This window comes from Etheostoma spectabile, chromosome 6 (assembly GCF_008692095.1).
Source record: "Etheostoma spectabile isolate EspeVRDwgs_2016 chromosome 6, UIUC_Espe_1.0, whole genome shotgun sequence".
Taxonomy (NCBI): Eukaryota; Metazoa; Chordata; class Actinopteri; order Perciformes; family Percidae; genus Etheostoma; species Etheostoma spectabile.
Window position 1 is genome coordinate 31,514,393 of NC_045738.1, and position 24,674 is coordinate 31,539,066.

Sequence of the window (24,674 nt, forward strand, 5' to 3'; positions counted from 1 at the left end):
TGTCTGTGTGTGTTTGTGTCTGTGTGTGTGTGGTCTGTGTGTGTGTCTGTGTGTGTGGGTGTGTGTGTGTGTGTGTGTCTGTGTATGCGTGTGTATGTCTCTGAGTGTGTGTATGTCTGTGTGTGTTTGTTCCCGTTTGTGTGTGTGTCTGTGTGTGTGTGTGTGTCTGTGTGTGGTGTGTGTGTCTGTTGTGTGTCTGTGTGGTGTGTGTGGTGTGTTGTGTGTCTGTGTATGCGTGTGTATGTCTCTGAGTGTGTGTATGTCTGTGTGTGTTTGTGTCTGTGTGTGTGTGTCTCTGAGTGTGTGTGTCTATGTGTGTTTCTGTGAGTGTGTGGCTGTGTGTGTGTGTGTGTGTGTGTGTGTGTCTCTGTGTGTGTGTGTCTATGTGTGTGTCTGTGAGTGTGTGTGTGTGTATTTCACAGCCAAAGATTCCGACTTCGCAAAATGCGACAAATGTTTCAAAACAACTACGTGCAATTAATATACATTGAAACAAGCAGCAACATATTTATTATATATTTAAGAACTTTAAAGCGTTAATATATTAAGAGAGCCTTCCTCTGATGTCATATTGTTTTGATGTAAAATTTAGTTTACGCATATAGTCGCCATGGAGATCCAAAGTGTACAAAATATATCAAATAACCAACATTTTGAGGCTCTTTCTGACCTAAATGTACCTATATTACACTTATCGAGTTATAAAACATGTCTTAATCCCCTTCAATTAAAACAGAATGTCAGGCAAATGTGTCATTAAAACATAGTAAATATAATGGTTTTATCTTTAGGAAGTTATGTGTCAGTTTAACAGCAATATTTAATGTCTATTTGAGCCCTTAGTGTGACAAATAATTCAAAATTCATCATTTCTGGCATTTTTTAATCACTAATGATGGAAAAGATCTGCCATTTCTAACGTGTTTCATTTAGTTTTTAGTCTCTTTTCTTCAGATCAATCAACTTGGATGATGGATTGTCCTTTTTCTTAATTCAACAACTTGAGCTTTAACGATGCTCTTTCCCTTCTTCACGACCGCCCCGGACCTTAAAATAACGATGAGTCACTAATCGCCGGGCATTACGCGTCCTGCACCCCCCACACGTACTCAACTGGTGTTGTTTTCAGGCATTACAAATTATTGATTATTACTAATTAAAAGCATCAAAACTGACTACATCACTAAAGGGACATTCAATAAAAAAAGAGCCAAGTAAGCGCACAGAGCCACAGAATCCCAACGTCATGTAATGGTGCTTCTGTACTTTCATTTTATTTGGGATTGAGAATGTTTTTTTTCTATGATTTAACCCTTGTCGTCTTCACTTTCGGGACCCGACTTCATGATCTATTAGCAAATATTGTCAACAATCTAAAATATAAAAAATAATAATAAACTGCTGTTATGTCCCTAACCCTCATGTTGTCCTTGGGTCAAACTGACCCATTTTCAGTTAATTTTGTTGTTGTTGTTGTTTTTTTTTGTCACAAAAAATTGGGGCCCATTGAAATAAGTGTAGAAAATGTCCAAAAACATCAAGAAAAGCACCCACAACATTGACAAAAAGTGGGAAAAGCTATAATAATGTCGTGTGACTTATTTGGGGTTTTTAAAAACAATTCTGAAGTAACATTTTACTTCATAATATATCAACAAATATGGTCTTTATCTCAGTTTCCAACAGCTGAGATAACATCTATGTCAGTCTCTACTAGCACAATATTTTGTCATAAGGTTATAATTCATGTTAAAAATCCACTATGGAAACAACATAAGTGTCATATCCAGAATAATGTTCTGAATTGAGTCAGGAATTCATGTTTATCACCAGGAAATAAGGAAAGGACGCTGGTTTCAGGTAGAAAACACGGAACTTGGACCATTTTTCTTCTTGTAAAAATGTGAAATGGGTCGATTATTTCATTTTACTTACCCACTGTTTTAATAAAATACAATTTATTTAACAAATAAATTAACTAATATAACAAAATGTAATTTTTTTTTTAACCCTTTCATTTGAAACCCACAAAGCTAAATTGTATTATATCTTGAGGAAAAGAAATCTCTCAGATTTGTTCTCACTTTTTGGTGTTTTGTGTTGTTTTTCTGAATAAATTGTGCTTATTTTTGGTACTTTTTGATGCCAAAACTTGTACTTTTACTCGATTATGGTTTAAAATGCTGGACTTTCAGGTATAAAAATGTAACTTGGACCATTTTTCTTCTTGTAAAATTAGAAAATGGGTCAATTTGACCCGAAGACCATACAAGGGTTAATAATAATAATATTTTTGATTTGTTTTTATTTTTATTTTTTTAAACTGCTGCTAGCTGAATGTTTGTTGTCAAACTAAATATTTGAGTTATTTTGTATAATGTGATTCCTCCTGAATGAAAAATGTGAGTTATTTTCTTTTCTCTTATCTCTGAATGTATTTTTTTTATTTGTATTGTTTTTTCTAATCTTTTATCAACGTATTTGTTGTTTTTTAAATCTCAAATCTGTTTATGTGTCATTTCATTCAGTTTGTGCTGCTGCTGTTATCGTTTTGGGGATGGGGAAGGGCTGCATCGATTCTGATAAAAACTTGAAATCTGCTTTGCATTTTGTCTCATAATTTATTCAAAAAACAAGATTTGGATTTGCCGAGTGAAAAGTTTGCATGTGATCTAAAGTATAAAGTAGTTTACACGAATATTTAAATGTTTATTTGTGTCAGTTGCTGGCCTTTAAATTTACGATACAACTATTTTACTTTACAATGCCGTGAAAACATTTGTAAATTTCTTAACCCTCATGTTGTCCTCATGTTGTCTTCATGTTGTCCTCATGTTGCCCTCATGTTGTCCTCATGTTGTCTTCATGTTGTCTTCATGTTGCCCTCATGTTGTCTTCATGTTGCCCTCATGTTGTCCTCATGTTGTCCTCATGTTGTCCTCATGTTGTCTTCATGTTGCCCTCATGTTGTCTTCATGTTGTCTTCATGTTGTCCCATGTTGTCTTCATGTTGTCTTCATTTGTCCTCATGTTGTCCTCATGTTGTCATCATGTTTCTTCATGTTGCCCTCATGTTGTCTTCATGTTGTCCTCATGTTGTCCTCATGTTGTCCTCATGTTGTCTTCACGTTGTCCTCATGTCTTCATGTTGTCCTCATGTTGTCCTATATCAATGTTGTTTTTTAATTCCCCAAAATAACATGATTGATCCCAACGCTCTTTGCCAAGTACAAATCTCTACTTTCATTAATTTTGGGTCTTATTATATTTTATAGCATTGTAAAACAAATGGAAGTGTTGTTGAAATAGTATTGAGTAAAAGTTGACATATTCCAGTCTGTGATTATCATCAACATCCATTCCTTAATTTCTAGTCTCAATAATTCCTAATTTCTGCTTTTCAAACATTAGATATAATTTCCTAAAAGTGAGGTTTATTGGCCATGAATTCCAACACAAGGGTTAAGGTTTTGCATAATTTATTGCTAAGAAATAAGTTCAATAGTTCCAAAGAAAAAAACAATTTTCTGTTATAAATAAGACATTTTAAATTTGTTAAAAAGTTAGAATGGAAGATTGGGAAAAATAATGTACATTTTGAACTTCATTTGGGACTTTTTAGGTTAATGAGCAGCTTTTGCAGCTCATATTCACATTGCAGCTAGATGTTCTTCACATTTATTACAAAATGACCTTTTTCAGCCAATCAATAGCTGATAACAGATCTTAGAGGGACGTGATTCATGAGAAGATGAAACGTAGGATTCAGATAAGATGTACGAGGGGTTTAGTCATTAGCCTTTTTTATATTATTCAGGAGCACAAAGGGTGTAACTGGAGTTCCTTTTCTTAGATGTTGTCTCGTCCTCGGGTCAAACTGACCCGTTTTAAAGTGTTTTATATCAGAAATATTAGATTTCTTTCAACCAAATTGCCCAAAAAATAACATGGATGAGTCCACATGTTCTTCAAGTGACATTAATGGTTACTTTCATTGATTCTTTGGGGTGTTTTTATTTAATCTTATAGCATCTGAATTTGTTTTTTTTTTAATGGTTTAAAAAACAGTATTTGGACTAAACTTTGACATCTACCCATCTGGGATCCACTCAACATCCTCTGATCTTAACTATTAGTCAAAATAATTCATAATTTCTACCTTTTTAACTAAAAACGTTACGTATAATTTGATATAAATGAGGTTTGTTGACCATAAATTCCAAGAATGAGTGGAAAACTTGTTATTAAACCAGCTCAGTTTTTTTTTTTAAAAGCGCCAAAAGCTGGAAAAAAGTGAGAAATAAATCAGAAAAAGCAACAAAAACATCGGAAAAAGTGAGAAATAAATCCGAAAAAGCAACAAAAACATCGGAAAAAGCACAAAAAAGTATATTAATTTTCAATTTTGACTTGGAAGGACAAGTTCATGGTTAACGGGAAGACAACACAAGGGTTACCAGCTATTTATATTTTAAATCTAGTTCTAATGAGTCTGAAGGATAAAGTCATCTTGTCAAACACGCTTGTTGAAAACATTGTAAAAGCCGGATAATCACAGTTAATTGTTTTTTAGTTTTTCATTTCTGGTCTAAAAAGAAATCTGGAAGAAGAAAAAAAATCTGCAACGAGACATTTCTGTGATTTATCTTTTCTGGAATATTTTAGTCAGAATTAAAAGCACAACATTTAAACATGTGGCGACTGACAAACTGAAGACTCGGATTAAAAAAACCAACATCAGACAGTTTATCTGAAACATATTCCAGAGCACAGTACATGTATTTGAGATACTTTACAAAATATTTACATAGCTTTTTTTTTATTTTTGTTCATTTTTAAACACCAAAACTGACTTTAGGGATCAAGAAAAAATAAAAAAAAATAAAAAAGGGAGGAAGGAATCGGTGGAGGATAATTTGGTGTCTTCATTAAACTTAAAACAAACCCCCCTCAGATGTCATTGTTCCTGTTTAACACTGTAACAGTGTGTGGATCTTCATAGAGTCTACAAAAACCTCTAAAAATCTTTGTCTTTCATGGTTTCATTCCTGCTCTTTTTCCTATTTCTTACCAACCCTGCCCACCAGCGGAGCGCCCCAGGGTACTACACTTGGTCCCCTGACTTTTGCAAAGAACGAGCGAATCAGTCGCAGCTTTTACACAAACTTAATCTTATTCAATGAGACGAACCTTAAAGTTGCCACCAGGGGAATTTCAGACGCTCTGTGATCTCACGGCGGGACTCGTCGCTCGTGTTCAGGTTCACATTTTCAAACTTACGGGTCCTTTCACCAGACCCTGCTCTTTGCGCATCACTGGCGCGTGGATGCTGCAGTCCCGCGCCTCGCAGAATCCCGGCACGCCCGCGTTCCCGAGCATGCCGGTCTGACCGACTGGACCGGGGAAGCCACGAGGACCTCGGGGACCCTCCATGCCGTCTTTGGGTTCTGCCGGGTGACCTGGCAGACCTGCGGAGAGGAAATTAAAAAAAATCTTCAAGCCTGAGAACTACAAGTACAGCTTCTGGTCCCTTAGTTACAGAAAATATAAATACAAGATGAAACAAAATGAGAAGTATTTTTATAACTAGTTGTACAACTGGTTACAATTCAATAGTAAATACATACAACAAAACATTGAAAAAAAATTTTTTCAAAAAAATGTATTAAGTGATGTTAAAAAGGCTTATGAAATTAAAGTTTTTAGGGGGAAACAGATAAAAATGCCACTGCTAAGTTTAAATTCATTTCCAGCTAAATAATGTAAAACACTAATATTGTAGCAGGATATAGTTTATTTTATTTTACAGAATGTTATCGCAGTTTTGTTTGAAAAAAACCCCCACTTTTAATCATCTAAAAAGCTCCAGTTCGTTAACCAGCTCGGAAAATACATAAAAAACCCAAACATAGCAAAGATAAATGGGATAAAAATGAGTTCTATTTGACATTTTCACCTCACTTTTCACATTTATAAGGTAGCAGCAGAATGCACAAAACTCTGATGATTGTTGATTGATCATTGTGATGTAATATTGATCTCAATGTTGTGATGTTGTGTTATGATTGTGTGGAGATGAACAGTGTCGTACCTCTGACGCCTTGTGGTCCGTCGGGTCCCGCCAGACCTTGACCTGGATCCCCTGCAAGGCCTTTCGGTCCCTTTTTACCTGTTGAGAAAAACACAAAAAGTTATACGTTATAAGTTTACAAAGTGAAACATGGCTTTCAACAAAGAGAAAGTGGCACATACTCATACTCTGCTCCTGACTGGCTAGTAGTCCTTACCTAGGTACTGTCAGGACCCTCATACTCTGCTCCTGACTGGCTAGTAGTCCTTACCTAGGTACTGTCAGGACCCTCATACTCTGCTTCTGACTGGCTAGTAGTCCTTACCTAGGTACTGTCAGGGCCCTCATACTCTGCTTCTGACTGGCTAGTAGTCCTTACCTAGGTACTGTCAGGACCCTCATACTCTGCTCCTGACTGGCTAGTAGTCCTTACCTAGGTACTGTCAGGACCCTCATACTCTGCTTCTGACTGGCTAGTAGTCCTTACCTAGGTACTGTCAGGGCCCTCATACTCTGCTTCTGACTGGCTAGTAGTCCTTACCTAGGTACTGTCAGGACCCTCATACTCTGCTTCTGACTGGCTAGTAGTCCTCACCTAGGTACTGTCAGGACCCTCATACTCTGCTTCTGACTGGCTAATAGTCCTCACCTAGGTACTGTCAGGACCCTCATACTCTGCTTCTGACTGGCTAGTAGTCCTCACCTAGGTACTGTCAGGACCTCATACTCTGCTTCTGACTGGCTAGTAGTCCTTACCTAGGTACTGTCAGGGCCCTCATACTCTGCTCCTGACTGGCTAGTAGTCCTTACCTAGGTACTGTCAGGGCCCTCATACTCTGCTCCTGACTGGCTAGTAGTCCTTACCTAGGTACTGTCAGGGCCCTCATACTCTGCTCCTGACTGGCTAGTAGTCCTTACCTAGGTACTGTGCATGTGTAACTCCCAACAAAGATGGAATAGAAGTAAGATGATGTCTCACTCTGTAGCTAAAACAAAGAGCTCAACACATAGGGTGAAAAGAGGAGCTGCAGCAATGTGCAGTATGACAAAATTATGGTGTTTTTTCGAAAACCATGTAAACCTATTCTGATATAACCTCTAAATACAATTCCGAATCTGAAGATGAGAATTATACGAACACTTTAAGGGCATGAACTCTACATTTGAGGAGACAAAACAAGTAATTTTGTAAATATAATGAGCATGAAAATGAGTAATTTCAGGCAATGACTGACCTTTAGTACTGCACTCAGTACACTTCTGTTCCTTATGTTGTATTGGCAACAAGTATAATCTGATACATACTACATGGAGATACATGGAGATTTACTGGATTTACGAATGTATCCCACAAATATATACAATGTGATAGGCTTGTGCAATTAATCAGATTTTAATAAGGATTTTGGCTCTGATCGCAAAAACAATGTTATAGGGAAAAACTTATTTTGCACATTGCGTTTTGCAGGTAAACTCTTTTTTTGTCTTGAGTCCTGAATGACACGCACACTTTCGCACTTCCTGAAAGCTAAACTCAGTCAGCCAACATTTGAATGCATTTTTTTTTTATTATTTATGTTAACATGGATTCAAAAGGGAAATGTATCAACAGAAAGTTCACAGTAATAATCGTAAAAATAACTATGATGTGATGTTACCTTGGTCACCCAACGCTCCTTTCTGTCCCTCCAGTCCGCGGTCTCCTTGAGGTCCTCGGGCTCCTTTGGCTCCGACTTTTCCTGGTTTACCCTGACAGGTGGAGGCAGAAATGGTGTCCAATTAAATCCTTAATCCAGATGTATCAGTGAATCGCAATGTCATTTATGATCTTATAACGGTGATATCAGTGTTCTCAGTGTGCTGCTGCAAGATGATCATCTACAATTTATTTTCAGTGTGTTACTGAAGAGAAATACAAGTACACAACGTGTTTTTAAGGGTTTTGCCATCACTATGTCAACCAGCTGTAAATTGACATTTTCTTTCTATATTGTTCGTATTTTTCTTTTCAGTTTTTATTTTCTAAAGCATCACTTGTGAACTAACTCTTAATTCTTCTCTGTGAGCTACTGCATGACGATCATCTACAATTTAATCTGATCCGTGTCACTGAAGAGGAATACAGCACATAATCAAAAAGCAAGAATTTATTTATTTACTGTATTAAAGCTATAGTGCGTTGTTTCTGTACGTAGCCTACGTAAGTGGCCTAAAGTCTATACTTGTGCGCTGGTCTCTTTAAGAGAATAGCAGGGCCAGCATGTGTGTATGGTGGGGAGTGTGTGGTGAAGCGAGTGAGAGAGTTGCAGTGATTAGTTTCGGAGTGATTAGCGACTCTAGAGTCCTAACCCTCTCCTTGATTTGATGGTGTTTATGGAGGAGAACCAGGAAATGAGTCGGGGGAAATGCAACGCTACCAAGCCACGGCAGAGTGCCGTGCGTCGTTGCACCGTGCAGTTACATTTTTTGAGAGGTGAACGTCAGGCTTCGGCATCGGGTCGGTATCTCCTACGTATACCTACGTACGTAGCCACGGCGTAGATTTAATGCAGAGAGAGCTGATAGTCTTAATTAGCTTTGTAGCAACTCGTTTGGCAATGGCTTGAATGTAACAGACGTTTATTAATAGAAAAAAGTTGCACACTAAAGCTTGAATTGCATTTTATAGAAATCTAATGATTAATGTGTGCAAAGTGCAGTCTTTCTTTTTTTTTTTTTTTAAACATCTGGTATTAACAGTACCAGTCAAAGGTTTGGACACACTTTACCATGAATGAGAAAGAGGACTTGTACTGTAGATATTTGCAACCACTGACAAATGGGAACCAGCTACAAATGGACATTTTCTTTCTATAAGGTTTCTATAAGGTTTTTATTATCTAAAGCTGGTGCACTGAACCAGAAACCTTCTCCACCAATCACAGCTGTGAGGTAAGAGAGGGACTTACAGGTTTGCCCAGTGACCCCGTCGGCCCAGGGACCCCCGGAGGCCCAATGAGGGTCCGGTTGTTGACGGGGCAGCCCTGGGAGCACTTGGCCCGGATGGAGGCGGCGTACTGAGAGATCTGGGCCGTGACCACGCCCCTGCAGAGCTGCAGGACCTGCTCATCAGTCAGACCAGGACCCTGCAGGACAGAAACTGTTCCACATCACTGCTACAAAACACAAGTCATCTAATCCTCCACTGAGTCCAAATAATCAGGTCTAAACATTTGGAACAATATGCAAATGAATGAAAACATCTGATGAGCATTATTTACTTTACTTACTTAAAAAAATCTTTCAATACCGTTATTTTCTTCACAGCCGAGCAATTCTACTCCAATGAGCCATTTTAAACTCATTAACAGATTTCATTTCCACATGAAAAAGAATCATCATCATCTTGTTTGTAGGGACATTTCTGCTGCCTCATGTTTATTATGTAAAGATGTTTTGTAAAAGTATGTTAAAATGCATCTATGTCTTTAAAAAAACTAGCAAAAAAGTAACTTTAACTTAAGAACTCTACTTGAATTGCACCTAACTGAAATGAGATCAAGTGAAAAACGTAACCGTCTTTTTAAGTAAAACACCAAATTCCGGGACTGCTGTCGCAAAACTGCTTTTTGACTTTGAAAGCAGTTAACCATGGTGTTGTCTTCCCGTTAACCATGAACTTGTCCTTCCAGGTCCAAATTGCAAATTAATATACTTTTTGTGCTTTTTCCAATGTTTTGTCTCTTTTTCTGATTTTATTTCTCACTTTTTCCAGCTCTTGGCGCTTTTTTAAAAACCTGAGTTGGTTTAATAACAGGTTTTACACTTATTCTTGTAATTTGTGGTCAACAAAGCTCATTTATATCAAACTATACATAAGTTTTTAGTTTTAAAAGGCAGAAATTATGAATTATTTGACTAATAGTTAAGATCAGAGGATGTTGAGCGGATCTCAGATGGGTAGATGTCAAAGTTTAGTCCGGATACTGTTTGGAAACCTTTAAAAAAAAAAAAAATTCAAATGCTATAAGATTAAATAAAAACACCCCAAAAATTCAATGAAAGTAGTCATTCATTTTATCTGAAGAAGGTTGTATGGAATCATCCATGTTATTTTTGGGCAATTTGGTTGAAAGAAATCCATATTTCTGATATAAAAACACTTTGAAACGGGTCAATTTGACGGGTTAAAAATACCGTTTGGGGATAATCACTCTGAAGGCAGGCGATCCGTTAAACAAGCCGTTACTCACAGTGGGACCCGGAACTCCTTTGGGTCCCGCTTGGCCTTTAACACCGAGGTCCCCAATCGCCCCGCGCTCTCCTCTGGTACCCGGGAGGCCGGGCGGTCCCACGGGGCCGGGGCCGCCGGTACGACCAAGTGCACCTTTAGGACCATGCTGGTGGAAAAAAACGAGAAGGGAAAGGAAGGACAAAGAAGGAAAGATTAAGAGTTGAAGAATATTTAACTGTAACTATTGTCTCTTTTCATTTGTAAGGCTTTTACTTGACAGGATTGTTGAGGACATGAAAGGGGGACGACATGCAGCAAAGGGCCACAGGTCGGAATTTAACCCTGGCCCACTGCATCAAGGAGTGAACGCTAATATTTGGGCGCACGCTCTACCAGGTGAGCTATCCATGCACCTGCAATTAATGTCTCTTTTCATTTGTTATGTCTTTATTTGATAGGACAGCTGAGGACATGAAAGGGGAGAGAGAGGGGGACAACATGCAGCAAAGGGCCACAGGTCGAAATCAAACCCAGACCCTCTGCATCAAGGAGTGAACGCTAATATTTGGGCGCACGCTCTACCAGGTGAGCTATCCATGCACCTGCAATTATTGTCTCTTTTCATTTGTTAGGCCTTTATTTGACAGGACAGCTGAAGACATGAAAAGGGAGAGAGAGGGGGACAACATGAGGGCTGCAGGTAGGAATTGAACCCTGGCCCACTGCATCAAGGAGTGAACCCTATATTTGGGCGCTCGCTCCACCAGGTGAGCTATCCATGCACCTGCAATTATTGTCTCTTACACTGCTTACTGTTTATAATACTGTACGTCCAGTTTATTGCATAAAGAAATGTATAAAGAAAATAATAATGGAAAAAATAGGGAGAGAAATGGAATATATATAAATTAAGATGCAAATAAAAAAAAGAAATATCAATTTATGTCACATTTGATCAATTAATTAATGTCCTAATTTATGTTGGTATTATCTTTGGTACATTCAATGACGAATGTATTTATTTATCAAGTCATTTATTTATTTTTAATTTTGGTAGCTTACGTCTTTCATGCTGAAATACTAAGAACTCTGTACAAACGTTGGATGCATTTGTTCCAGCTGTTTGCGTTGCGTATGATAAGATTATTTTGTAAAACCAGAGCGTGTTTCGGAAACTCCTCAACTGGATTTCGGTGTGTGTATATCTATGACGTCATGGCAAAAAAACATAAAGCAATTAGAGTAATCACCTGTCCTTTGTCTCCACGGTCTCCGCTGCCGCCCTGAAAGGGGACGAAAAGGAGAAACGAGGTAATCGGTAAATAAACCCCGGCATGTGTGGGAAGAGGAAGTGAAACGGAGAGTTTCATCATCAGACTGTAAACAGATGAAAGTACCTTTTGTCCTTTTACACCTTTAAAGCCCTTCTTTCCGGCTGCGCCCTGCAGGAAAAACACAACACGCGGTGAAAGAGGAAGTTGTGATCGATAAAACAATAACAGCATCAACTGGTTCCTCAAGTTACTGGGACCGGTTTGTCAAAGAAGGAAAGATGAGAGAGGAGAAAAGAGGTCAGCAGACGAAGGGAAACTCCCGTCTCTCCGTGATTCTACCCACAAGCCATCTCTCTGATGAACAGCTGACTTCTGACCCACAGTGTCAGGTTCTGGTCCATAACCCAGTAACACTGTCTCTACAGCACCTGTTCCACTGGCTCCACTTATTATTCCACTTATTTAGTATTAGTCATCATTCCCATTCTCACATCTCACTTATTATTTGTTATTTATTCATCATTCTTATTTCCTATTCCAGAACTGTTCATAATGTCCATACTGTTCATATTGTAATATAATAACATAATACTATTTATCCCAGTGTCCTTTGCACTATGCTCCACATGTAAATAATTTTATTGAACTCTTCATTGCACTCATGCCTCTATATTGTTTCTGTTTAGAGTATGTATATATTAGTCTGTATATATTAGTCTGTATATATTAGTCTGTATATATAAGTGTGTATGTATTGTGTATATATTAGTCTGTATATATCAGTGTGTATATATCAGTGTGTATGTATTGTGTATATATTAGTCTGTATATATCAGTGTGTATGTATTGTGTATATATTAGTCTGTATATATTAGTCTGTATATTAGTCTGTATATATTAGTCTGTATATATAAGTGTGTATGTATTGTGTATATATTAGTCTGTATATATTAGTCTGTATATATCAGTGTGTATATATCAGTGTGTATGTATTGTGTATATATTAGTCTGTATATATCAGTGTGTATGTATTGTGTATATATTAGTCTGTATATATTAGTCTGTATATATAAGTGTGTATGTATTGTGTATATATTAGTCTGTATATATCAGTGTGTATGTATTGTGTATAATAGTCTGTATATATCAGTGTGTATGTATTGTGTATATATTAGTCTGTATATATCAGTGTGTATATATCAGTGTGTATGTATTGTGTATATATTAGTCTGTATATATTAGTCTGTATATATAAGTGTGTATGTATTGTGTATATATTAGTCTGTATATATCAGTGTGTATATATCAGTGTGTATGTATTGTGTATATATTAGTCTGTATATATCAGTGTGTATGTATTGTGTATATAATAGTCTGTATATATAAGTGTGTATGTATTGTGTATATATTAGTCTGTATATATAAGTGTGTATGTATTGTGTATATATTAGTCTGTATATATCAGTGTGTATGTATTGTGTATATATTAGTCTGTATATAATAGTCTGTATATATAAGTGTGTATGTATTGTGTATATATAGTCTGTATATATTAGTCTGTATATATTAGTCTGTATATATAAGTGTGTATGTATTGTGTATATATTAGTCTGTATATATCAGTGTGTATGTATTGTGTATATAATAGTCTGTATATATCAGTGTGTATGTATTGTGTATATAATAGTCTGTATATATAAGTGTGTATGTATTGTGTATATATTAGTCTGTATATATCAGTGTGTATGTATTGTGTATATATTAGTCTGTATATAATAGTCTGTATATATAAGTGTGTATGTATTGTGTATATATTAGTCTGTATATAATAGTCTGTATATATCAGTGTGTATGTATTGTGTATATAATAGTCTGTATATATCAGTGTGTATGTATTGTGTATATATTAGTCTGTATATAATAGTCTGTATATATCAGTGTGTATGTATTGTGTATATATTAGTCTGTATATAATAGTCTGTATATATCAGTGTGTATGTATTGTGTATATAATAGTCTGTATATATCAGTGTGTATGTATTGTGTATATATTAGTCTGTATGTATTAGTCTGTATATATCAGTGTGTATGTATTGTGTATATATTAGTCTGTATATATTGTTTTGGTTGTTTTGTGTGTGTAAGCACAGTGTGAGTAACGATCCTCCAAAGAAAAATTCCTCGTATGTGTCCTCATACCTGGCGGATAAAGCTGATTCTGATTAATAAAGAAAGTAACCAATAGGCAATAGTTTAAAATGAGCGTTGGCTCAACCAACTCCAACAGTGAAGTCCTCACATTTATGAATGGGGAATAATAATCTAATGATATAGTAAAAAAATAGTACAACAGTCACAAGGGACATTTTTATACTTTTTTTTCAGATTACGTTCTTTTACTGAAGGAACATTTTCAAAACTTGTCACAGAATATATTTACAGAGAGGTTTTAGTCCTTTTATGACGCGTACAGACTCTGATACGTGATTATTAAACACTCACCTTCACACCATCGGGTCCTGTCTCACCTTTGGCCCCCTGGAAGAAAGTCAGGCTACAGTTACAGTTGTGTTCCTTAATCTGAGATTATGTTAAGATTATGTTAAAGTTGATCTTGCTGGTATGCCTATATACTAGTATATCTATATGCTGATATATCTACATACTAATATGTCTATATACTAAGTCTAGTATGGATGTGTTATTTAACCTGCTATAGATAGATGATACAGAAAGAAGAAGAAGAAAGGAAAAAAGTGTTAATGTGTGTGTGTGTGTGTGTGTGTGTGCATCTGTGTCTATGATGTGTAAATAATAATGTTTAAATAACTGAAGCATAAGATTTACTAAAGGATAAAAGTAGAGAAGGGGGGTCGGACCTGATAAGTTGTTTATCAACTTCTTCCTTCTCCTTTTAAACATGGAACATTTTTTGTTTTGTTTGAATGACTTTTAATTTTGGAAGACTGTGCTGAGAAGTACATCATGACCTTGTTTATCTGTCACTTTAATTATATATGTATGCAGGAATGCATGTATGTAAATCTTTTATTTCATTGTTGTTGTTTATTGTTTATTATTTTTTTTATTCAAATAAACTATTAAGCTTAACTAAAACTAAACTAAAATCTTTGGAAAGAGACCCTTGTGACGTCTCATATTTTAAAGATTTTAAAGCTGATCTCCTTCAGTTTGTATCGATGATAATAATTATTATTTTACAGTACAGTAGTTATTTGTAAAAAAATGTTTATGCAGTACTTTTATTTGTTAAACCAATGCCTGGGCCTGTAAAAAGGTTTTGTTCTTTGGTTCCAATGCATTATGGAGTATTTCATTGTATCATAATTGTACAAATATAAAAGGTTACTAGGCCACTTCACGGATTTTGCCTATCACGGGTTCTTCTTGGAACGTGACCCCCGTGATAAACCAGGGTTCACTGTCTATGTATGCAGGAATGCATGTATATAAATCTTTTATTTTAATTGTTGTTGTTTATTGTTATTATTTTTTAATCAAATGAACTAAACTAAAATCTTTGGAAAGAGACCCTTGTGACGTCTCATATTTTAAAGATGATTTTTGGGGCGTTTTAGGCCTTTAATTTTAAAGGGACAGCTGAAGAAATGAAAGGGGGAGAGAGAGAGAGAGAGAGAGAGAGAGAGAGAGAGGGAATGACATGCAGCAGAGGGCCGCAGGTCGCTGTCAAACCCCCAGTCGCTGTGTTTAAGGCACGAGACAGAAGAGCGCGTTACACCAGGTGAGCTACCCGGGCGCCTGTTTTGTCTGATATTTAATAAAAGATGAATATTGGTCTATATGTTAATAACTGATCTGCAGTCGGCTGTACCCACAGGCTGGCCCTGCAGGCCCTTTGGTCCTGGTTTCCCCGGCACTCCGGCGTCTCCTTGCTCTCCTTCAGCTCCCTGTTGGACAAACAGACAGAATAATACTCAATCAATCAATCAATCAATCAATCAATCAAACAATCAATAGGATTTAATCCATAATAAATGCAATTTAAAAAATTTTTAAAACATGTTTTACAATGTCAACACAGTATGAAGGTTCATTCACAACAATTTCGTATGATATCTTGTGAAATTAGGCGACCGCCGACTGGTCATGTGACGCCAGTTTCGTATCAGCGGCTGTTAGTTGGGTTTAACGCCATGCAGTTACGACATTTAGGTTTAGACACCAAAATGACCCATGTGTTGCATAGTTTTTTTGGGTCAACATTTTGGCCGTCATCTTTTACCCTTTGGTTGCTTTTCCAGACGTTTTTGTCACTTTTTCTGATGTTTTTGTCAAATTTTTTTTCCCCCAAGTTTTTGAAGCTTTTTTCCCCATTTTTCTCACTTTTTTTTAACGCTCTGTTGTCATTTTTTCTTCAAATGCTATACAATTGAATTAAACACCCAAATTCAATGTAAGTAGTGAACTGATCATTTATTTTACTTGTGAAGAGCATTGTCTGGAACCGTACTCTTTATTTTTTTTTTTTTGACAATTTGGTTCAACAAAACAACACATTTCTGATATAGAAACCTTTTTGTGTTTTTGATTAAAACAGGCTGTTACTCCCTGAAGTGAGTCGAGTGCAGATTTGAGTTGCACATGCTCAGATTTAAACGGTTTACGGCATAACGTGTCATCGGATAAAGATGGATGAATGGATGGATGGATGGATGGATAGATAGATAGATAGATGGATGGATAGATAGATGGATGATGGATGGATGGATGGATAGATAGATAGATAGATGGATGGATAGATAGATGGATGATGGATGGATGGATGATGGATGGATGGATGGATGATGGATGGATGGATGATGGATGGATGGATGATGGATGATGAATGGATGATGGATGGATGGATGATGGATGGACGATGGATGGATGGATGATGGATGGACGATGGATAGATGGATAGATGGATGGATGATGGATGGATGGATGATGGATGGACAATGGATAGATGGATGGATGATGGATGGATGATGGATGGATGATGGATGGATGGATGATGGATGGATGATGGATGATGGATGGACGATGGATAGATGGATGGATGATGGATGGATGGATGATGGATGGATGGATGATGAATGGATGATGGATGATGGATGGACGATGGATGGATGGATGATGGATGGACGATGGATAGATGGATAGATGGATGGATGATGGATGGATGATGGATGGATGGATGATGGATGGACGATGGATAGATGGATGGATGATGGATGGATGATGGATGGATATGGATGGATGGATGGATGATGGATGGATGGATGATGGATAGATGGATAGATGGATGGATGATGGATGGACGATGGATAGATGGATAGATGGATGGATGATGGATGGATGATGGATGGATGGATGGATGGATGGATAGATGGATGGATGGATGATGGATGGATGGATGGATGATAGATGGATGATGGATGGATGGATGGATGATAGATGGCTGATGGATGGATGGATGGATGATGGATGGATGATGGATGGATGGATGGATGGATGATCACAATGCTTACCAAGATCATATACCACCTTTTTTTAGTCCAAACGCAGACACGTACGCCCTCACAGATTTAGCTGCGTGGATTGTTGATACATTAGACGTTAGATTATTACATGTACAGTTAACACATTCAACAAAGTGGTGCTTTTAACAGGATTAGGGCTTTGGTTTGGGTTTGATCATTTTTATTTGTAACTTACTGTACAGTCATAAATCTGCTCACTGAATGAATCTACTGTACTTCTAGAGCGGTTTAACTGTTTGACTCAGAACGGTTTCACTTCTAAAACCCACTGTTTCAGCCACTGAGAAATCTCCCAGAAAAATGAGCCTCTGAGTCTTCTCTCATCCTCTGCACCCGTCTCTCCATTCAGTAGGCTCTATTTTATTCCATAACTATACTTCCTTTGAGCTCTATTTAAGGAAAGAGAGCCTTCTCTCTCAATGAGTAGGTTTACATGCACACTAATCTTCCACTTTCTTTCTCTGCTGAGCTGCTTTAAAAGATGTAAAATCCTGAAGATAAATGAGAATAAAACTTTGCCAACACCCAAATGAAGGTACCTCGGTCCGTCATTAAATGTGTTAAATCCCTGCGCAAGAATGCTAGGTGTTATTTTGAATCATTATTAAAAAATTACAACCAGCTTCTTCCACCTTAGATCTAGATCTCTTGCGTTTGATGATCCCAGTGTTTGTTTTGTTTTTGATTTGTAACTGTAAGTAAAAGTAACTTGCAATACAAGTAAGGGTCTGTTACTATATTATTTTTATTATTATAATGACTCACAATTGGGTTTTTATCATTGCATTCAAAGTTATTGATTCTCCTGCTTCATTTATGTATGTATGGATGGAGGGATGGCGTGTAGTTTTTATACAGCTTAAGACTTACTTATTCATCGCTGCGTATGAGTCTCAAATGCTAATTTATCTTTGATGTATTTGTATAGTGTTATTTACTTTTTACTGTCTCGATTTTAAATTTTTTGTACTGTTTGTATTTAAAGTGCATTCTTGCTGTAAAGCACTTTGATGGAAAGCGCTCTATTAATAAATGTATTATTATTACACAACATGTAACACATGTTTCATTTTTAACGGACAAACTGTCCAGATGTGACATCTGGTGATTTCTCTGTTTGTTGTTATCTGAACCAACAGCGTGTGATTTTTTTCTTTCAGGGACATCCCCTCCTCCTTCTGCTTCCTCTTTTTAATGTCACAGTGGCCACATCAATATAACGAAAACCAAACAGCTTACCTCCTGAGAACTGAACGCAGGGAAATTCCTCAAGATATTACTTATAACTGCAGATCTTATTTCAAAAGCATTTCAAAAATGACTTTCAATTTAAGATGTAAAACCACAACCAACTTTTACAGAAATAAATCTGTATAAAAAAGTCCACGTTATTTTACATTTCATTTCCACTAATGGATTCATTCCAAGCAGCATTTTTCAAAGCGAGGAAGAAGTCGATGAGGAAGTCAATGTCTGTGTTTCCCACACTGTCTGCATGTCATGTCACTTATTTGAACGCTCCTTAACTCCTCGGCCCTCGGAGGTTGCTCTGTCCCCCTTGAGGAGCTTTAGGCGAGGAATCACGAGAGAAGCCTTTCAGGAGGCCGTGTAGGAGGACTCTCATCGTGTAGGGGGACTCTCATCGTGTAGGGGGACTCTCATCGTGTAGGAGGACTCTCATCGTGTAGGGGGACTTGCATCGTGTAGGGGGACTTGCATCGTGTAGGAGGACTCGCATCGTGTAGGGGGACTCTCATCGTGTAGGGGGACTTGCATCGTGTAGGGGGACTCGCATCGTGTAGGGGGACTTGCATCGTGTAGGAGGACTCGCATCATGTAGGGGGACTCTCATCGTGTAGGGGGACTCGCATCGTGTAGGGGGACTCGCATCGTGTAGGGGGACTCGCATTGTGTAGAAGACTCACATCGTGTAGGGGGACTTGCATCGTGTAGAAGACTCACATCGTGTAGGGGGACTCGCATCGTGTAGAAGACTCACATCGTGTAGGGGACTTGCATCGTGTGGGGGGACTTGCATCGTGTAGGGGGACTCGCATCGTGAGGGAGTCCCTAACTCCGCACGTACAGCTGAATTTATGTGACGCTTTAGAGTAAAATACGTCTTATCCCTGTAAAAACAACTTTTGGTTGTTGCCTCTCTAAGACGCGAGGAAGGGAGGCAAGTGGAGGACTACAGGAAGCGATTTAAGGGTTATACGATGCAACCGCTGACTCAGCAAGTGGTTCTGAATCAGTGTCTTGGTCTCGGACTTTAACTATTAAAAGGTGTGACTCTAGAGTTTACTCACCACAGCGCCCACTCTGCCTCGGGGTCCTTTCACACCCCGATCCCCCTTCTGGCCCTGCAGAGGTAGAAAACAGACATTAGGACCCCGACGTTCAGCAGTCTGATTCAACCGACAGGTCTATTATACAGCAAACATTTTTTACTTCTACATCTCATTTTTTCCCCCGTTAAAGGGGTTTGTTTGGAGAGTATGTCCAAAGCAGGGGGGGGGGGTGTGCAAATAAAGAATCAAGTTTTACAGTTTAACAGTGACCGCAGGTTCACTGTCTCCATAGAGGTCTAATTAAATGATGATATAAAGCCTTTTAAGCATGGAAACCAAGCTATCCAGCTCTGAGATGAATCATAAAATCATAAAACATGTGGTTTGGCTTAAAGAACATTTTGAAAACAGCAAAACAAAAAGGCTAAGTTACGAGACCGTGTCCAGAAATGATCATAGAGTTGGTGGTAGCAGTTTGCTCTAGCCATTGCGGGTTTGGTAAACATTTCCATGGTAAGGAGAATCTCCAACATTTGGAGACTTCGCTGTTACACTTAGGATTGTGGGTAATGTAGTACTTCTCCGTGACATAGCTGATTTTTCTGAAAACAAGGTTGATTTCATTCGGACTTTGGGTTTCTACAGGAGCAGAAACTTTTGTTTCACAACCTCCGGTGCTCGTGGTCAGTCTAACGCAGATAGTTCAGATATAAAGGCTGATGATCTAAATCCTTATGGAGAAAATGAACAGGATTTTGACTTTTGGAACCACACTGTTGAGCTATATTTGTCATTTGAGGTATTGTGTTTTATAAATAAAATTGTACTCCTACTGTTACATGTCAAAATGTCATCTGTGAAAAAAAAGCCTATTGTGTTAAACAATTACTTGTACGTTTCTCTAATGGTCAAACTTGATGGATTGTGCAGGAAAACAGACCTGTGTGCTTTGGCGCGATGCGTAGCGACTCACATTAAAATAGAAAACAATGGGCGTGGGTGTTTTGACCGACATGATACAATGCCAGTGTGCTTTGTCATTCAGAACGAAATATCAAATGACTTCATGAAATCATTCCCCATGTTGTGATTCATTTTGCAGCACTAAGAATAATAAATACAGTTTCACAGTTAAGTGGATGAGCCCTTATCAGAGTTCCTGCAGACACTTTTCCTGCAATTATTGGATGAGTCAAATTCAAATTCTCCCGGTTGAATCATCAGAACAAACAATAGACACTAATCTCAAAAGGATCCAATGGATAAAAATAAAAACTGTGCCAGGGTAAATTCCAGTGAGGAACATCCAATCAGAGAGCAACAGATTCCTAATGCTGTATGGCTGATGAAACAACAGTGAAATATTTTGATTGGATAGCTGTAATTTATCTGTATAGCGTTGTTAAATTAATCCGGGAGGCTTTTTATGTTTCTGTGTTGAAGATCATTGAGGTTATTGTGAAAGATTAACTTTCACATGCAAACTGACAGGAGGATGAAAACATGTGTGTGAGCAGATGTTAATACATGACACACACATGTAACTGGAACCCTAGTTGCACGGGACTAGTTTTACCTGAGGACCTCTATTAATTTGTAATAATTGCGGAGGTTGTCGGTGACTGTGATCTTCATCCCGTGGGAAAATAAAACAAATCCCAAATTTATTTGAGAGAGTATTTATATTTATCTTTGATTGGTAGAAACTCCTGGAAAATCAGATTTTGACTATTTGTGTCAGTTTTTGGTTTGTTTTTGTATGTGTGGATGTCATAAATACAGTATATGTATATGTCAAATCCACCTATGGGGACATATAAAGTAACCTGAACCTGAAGTCTGTGATTTGTTTGTTTGTTTGTTTGTTTGTTTGTTTTATTTGGATCCCCATTAGCTTCAGCATAAACTAAAAGCTATTCTTCCTGGGGTCCTACAATCTTTCCTTTGACAATACTCATGACATTTCATTACACACACATACATACATTTGAAAATAATGTGACCTTCAACATTTCGTCAAACACAGAGGTCATGTGATAATATTAGTCCTGGGTGAATTGGCATCTCTGTGATTCAGGATCAATATTGGCTGCGTTGGCAATTAAAAAATGAACGTTTTGACAGAGCCTTGACATCCAATGTGGGGGATAATGGCAGTAAATTTGAATAAAATACAGACTTTGCTTATTCCGGCTTCTAAATAACATTAAGTCCCATGGTAATAGTAGTCCAGTGTGAATTTAAAACAGTAATCTGTGAAAAAAATGCATAAATTAACAAGACCTTGGTGGTAAAAGTGCAACTGAGAGCATTTGTATTTTCTGAACTAAACTTTAATGACAGTCGTCATTTAATTTCCTATTTGGTTAAAGGTGCACTATGAGTTCCTGCATGGTTTCAGTGCAATTTCATTTTTGTCTCAAATCGTAGGCATCTCTCCTGAATACACTGTGAAAAAGTCTGAGACATCACAGGGAACGTAAACGTGAAACAAACACTACAGGCACAGCCTGTGCACCAAAATACAACAAACCACTCCAGCCAATCACATACTAGACTAAATTTACTTGGAACGTCAACAGATGTGACCATGCAGGAACTCACAGTGCACCTTTAATAACTACTGTAAGTACTCTATGTATCTATCTCTGTTGTGTTCAGCCATTATGTTCGTTACCTTGGCTCCAAACAGTCCAGGCTCTCCGATTACACCCGGGACTCCGATAGGACCCTAAAGAAGACAAACAGCAAGGATGAAAAGAGGTTTGATGGCGGACAGTTTGTAGAGATTGGTGACGTTCAATCACACCGACTCACATCTTCTCCGGGGTCACCATCGCTGCCCGGCAGGCCGCCGAGACCTTTAGTGCCCTGAGAGAGAAAAGGAGAAAAGAGAACATGAGCAGAGAGAAAACACCGGTATCTCTCTAACATTAGACAAAATCCTGTGTTTTGGTTTATCCAGAAAACAAGAGAATCTCATTGGACTCAGTTTGATTTGACTGAAATTTCCCGTTTGGGTTTTACTAAAAGTCATATCATTTTATTTATAGATAGAGCATTTTTTGGTCAAAAGACAGGACGTTTCAAGTCTGTCTTAAAACAATATTCAGGTGCCGATATGAACAGTGAACCATGTCTTGCTTGCTGTAAATGTTCCCATTTTATCTATCTATCTATCTATCTATCTATCTATCTATCTATCTATCTATCTATCTATCTATCTAATGCATTTCTAATGTAAGTGATAGGGGACTAAAGCAAGTCTCCTCAGTTTATTTGAAAGTTAATATGAGGCTTTAGAGTAAATCTGGTCCCAGCTTCTCAAAATTGAGGATCTGTTCATTTTCCTTGTTTTACATCACAGTAAATTAAATGTTTGTTTGGGTTTTGGACAAAAAAAAAACAATTTAAAGACGTCCCCTCGGACTCTTGTAAATTGTAATTGACATCATTTTTTAGACTAACCATAATCACTAACATTTCATTTAAGAAAAGACAAGAGATGAATTGATAATAATAAAAAACAAGCCTTAGTTCCAGCCCTAATGCAGTCAAACATATTATATAACAAATATCTGTACATAAATTCAGAATCTGTAAACAACAATTGTGTGACCCGCATAATGAAGGTTATTAAAAAGCCATGTCAACATTTCTTCTTTTAGTTTTACTTTAGCTTGCAGTGGCAATTTCTGTTTCATTTTGCTTTATTTATCTGTAAACAACCTTCAACCTGCACTGTGGCTGCAGTTTTGGTTTCAATTTGGAGTTTTGACTGAACTTATCACAATATTTGTACGTATATGTGTAGTCAGAAAACTGTATGTTTCTTGCTTCCCATAAAACTAAAAGCAACAGATAATACTTTGGGAAATTTAAGAAACTCAACGATGTATTTCAGTCATGCCCATGTGTCACGGTGCTGTCCAGACTAACAAAGTGATACCTGTCTCTTCTTCTCCTATCAGTTTCTGCTTTACTCAAATACCTTCCAAGTGAGTAAAGTGATAGTGAGAGTCTACATGAGGCATTGGAGTCAAGAAAAAGTGAAACTACAGAGATCCTTAACAGCCATTTGGGTATTTTTGTAACATGAAGTGAGAATTTCAGGGGTAGTTCTTTGACATTAGAGTCCTTCAAACTTGCTAAAACAAATTGTTTGGAAATGTCTCATTTAAAGTCAGATGAGTCAGGGGTCAGATGATTCTTAAATGGTATTTCCTCGGGATTAAGAGAGTTCTTCCATCACCTGACACGTCAAGCTTTTTATTGGGATAAAAACACAGTTTTCTTGTGATTATAAGTAAAGAGGTTGTGATATAAATCTCAACATAAGATGTCAAAACATTTAAAATAAAGTACAGTAGATGTAGTGATCATGGAATAAGTACGTCATGACACCAAAGCTTGTTATGTCAAGATGACAAATTATTCTTTTTTATAAAATAATCACGTTTGTTCTCGCTGGGCTTTCTGCAAATTATCTAAAACATGGAATACATTGAGCTCATTTCAGTGTTTCAAGGAATAGTTCAGGATTTTGGGATATACTGTGAATCTATTTGCTTACTTTTTGTACAGTGAGATGAAAAGTACACGTCTCTTCACATGCAGAATAAGCAAGATCCAGTGTGATAATTGGTGTGTGTATCTCTTTAACTTTGGATAGAGCCCGGCTAGCTGTTCCCCCCCCTGCTTCAAGTCTTTATGCTAAGCTAGGCTAACCACGTCCTGACTCCCGCTCTGTATTTAACACACAGACATGACATACATCAATTCGGGCAAGCGGGTTACATTATTATCTTTTCTTGCTTACAGCTTCAGTGAACTGTGTTGACTCCAAAACTTGTTTAGCACGCCCAGTTTCTCTTTAACCAATAGTAGAGCAGATAATATGATGTACTAACCCACTTTTTCGGCACTTTTCCCACTTTGCAAAGTCACAAAAGGCAACTCCGTGTCCGTGCGTTATTTTAACACTCAAATCTTTGAACCCCCCCCCCCTTTGCCCACATCGGAGAATGCTTGCTGACTGCTAACAGTCCCACAATGATTTCCAGGTCTTTTAATAAACAATCCTACGTTATCAATGTTTTACTTTTCTCTTTTAAAGATACTTTTTTGGGGGTATTTTCGGCCTTTATTTTCATAGGACAGAAGAAGACATAAAAGGGAAGAGAGAGGGGGGGACGACATGCAGGAAAGGGCCGCAGATCGGAGTCGAACCTGCTGCTGCGTCGAGGAGTAAACTACAACATA

General features: G+C 37.5%; 1 protein-coding gene across 1 annotated transcript in view; it reads right to left on the reverse strand.

The window, feature by feature from the left end:
* Positions 1-4,664: 4,664 nt before the first annotated feature.
* The window catches only part of LOC116691600 (collagen alpha-1(I) chain), a 39,079-nt gene continuing 19,069 nt past the window's right edge, over positions 4,665-24,674 (reverse strand). Inside the window, exons 15-26 of the mRNA XM_032519357.1 lie at positions 22,230-22,283; positions 22,090-22,143; positions 19,431-19,484; positions 15,415-15,486; positions 14,060-14,095; positions 11,681-11,725; positions 11,534-11,566; positions 10,303-10,449; positions 9,019-9,195; positions 7,729-7,819; positions 6,092-6,169; positions 4,665-5,468 (exon numbers count right to left, since the gene is read on the reverse strand). Coding sequence (XP_032375248.1) covers positions 5,263-5,468; positions 6,092-6,169; positions 7,729-7,819; positions 9,019-9,195; positions 10,303-10,449; positions 11,534-11,566; positions 11,681-11,725; positions 14,060-14,095; positions 15,415-15,486; positions 19,431-19,484; positions 22,090-22,143; positions 22,230-22,283 — 1,047 coding nt within the window. The 3' untranslated portion in view covers positions 4,665-5,262. The remainder of the gene's footprint in view (positions 5,469-6,091; positions 6,170-7,728; positions 7,820-9,018; positions 9,196-10,302; positions 10,450-11,533; positions 11,567-11,680; positions 11,726-14,059; positions 14,096-15,414; positions 15,487-19,430; positions 19,485-22,089; positions 22,144-22,229; positions 22,284-24,674) is intronic.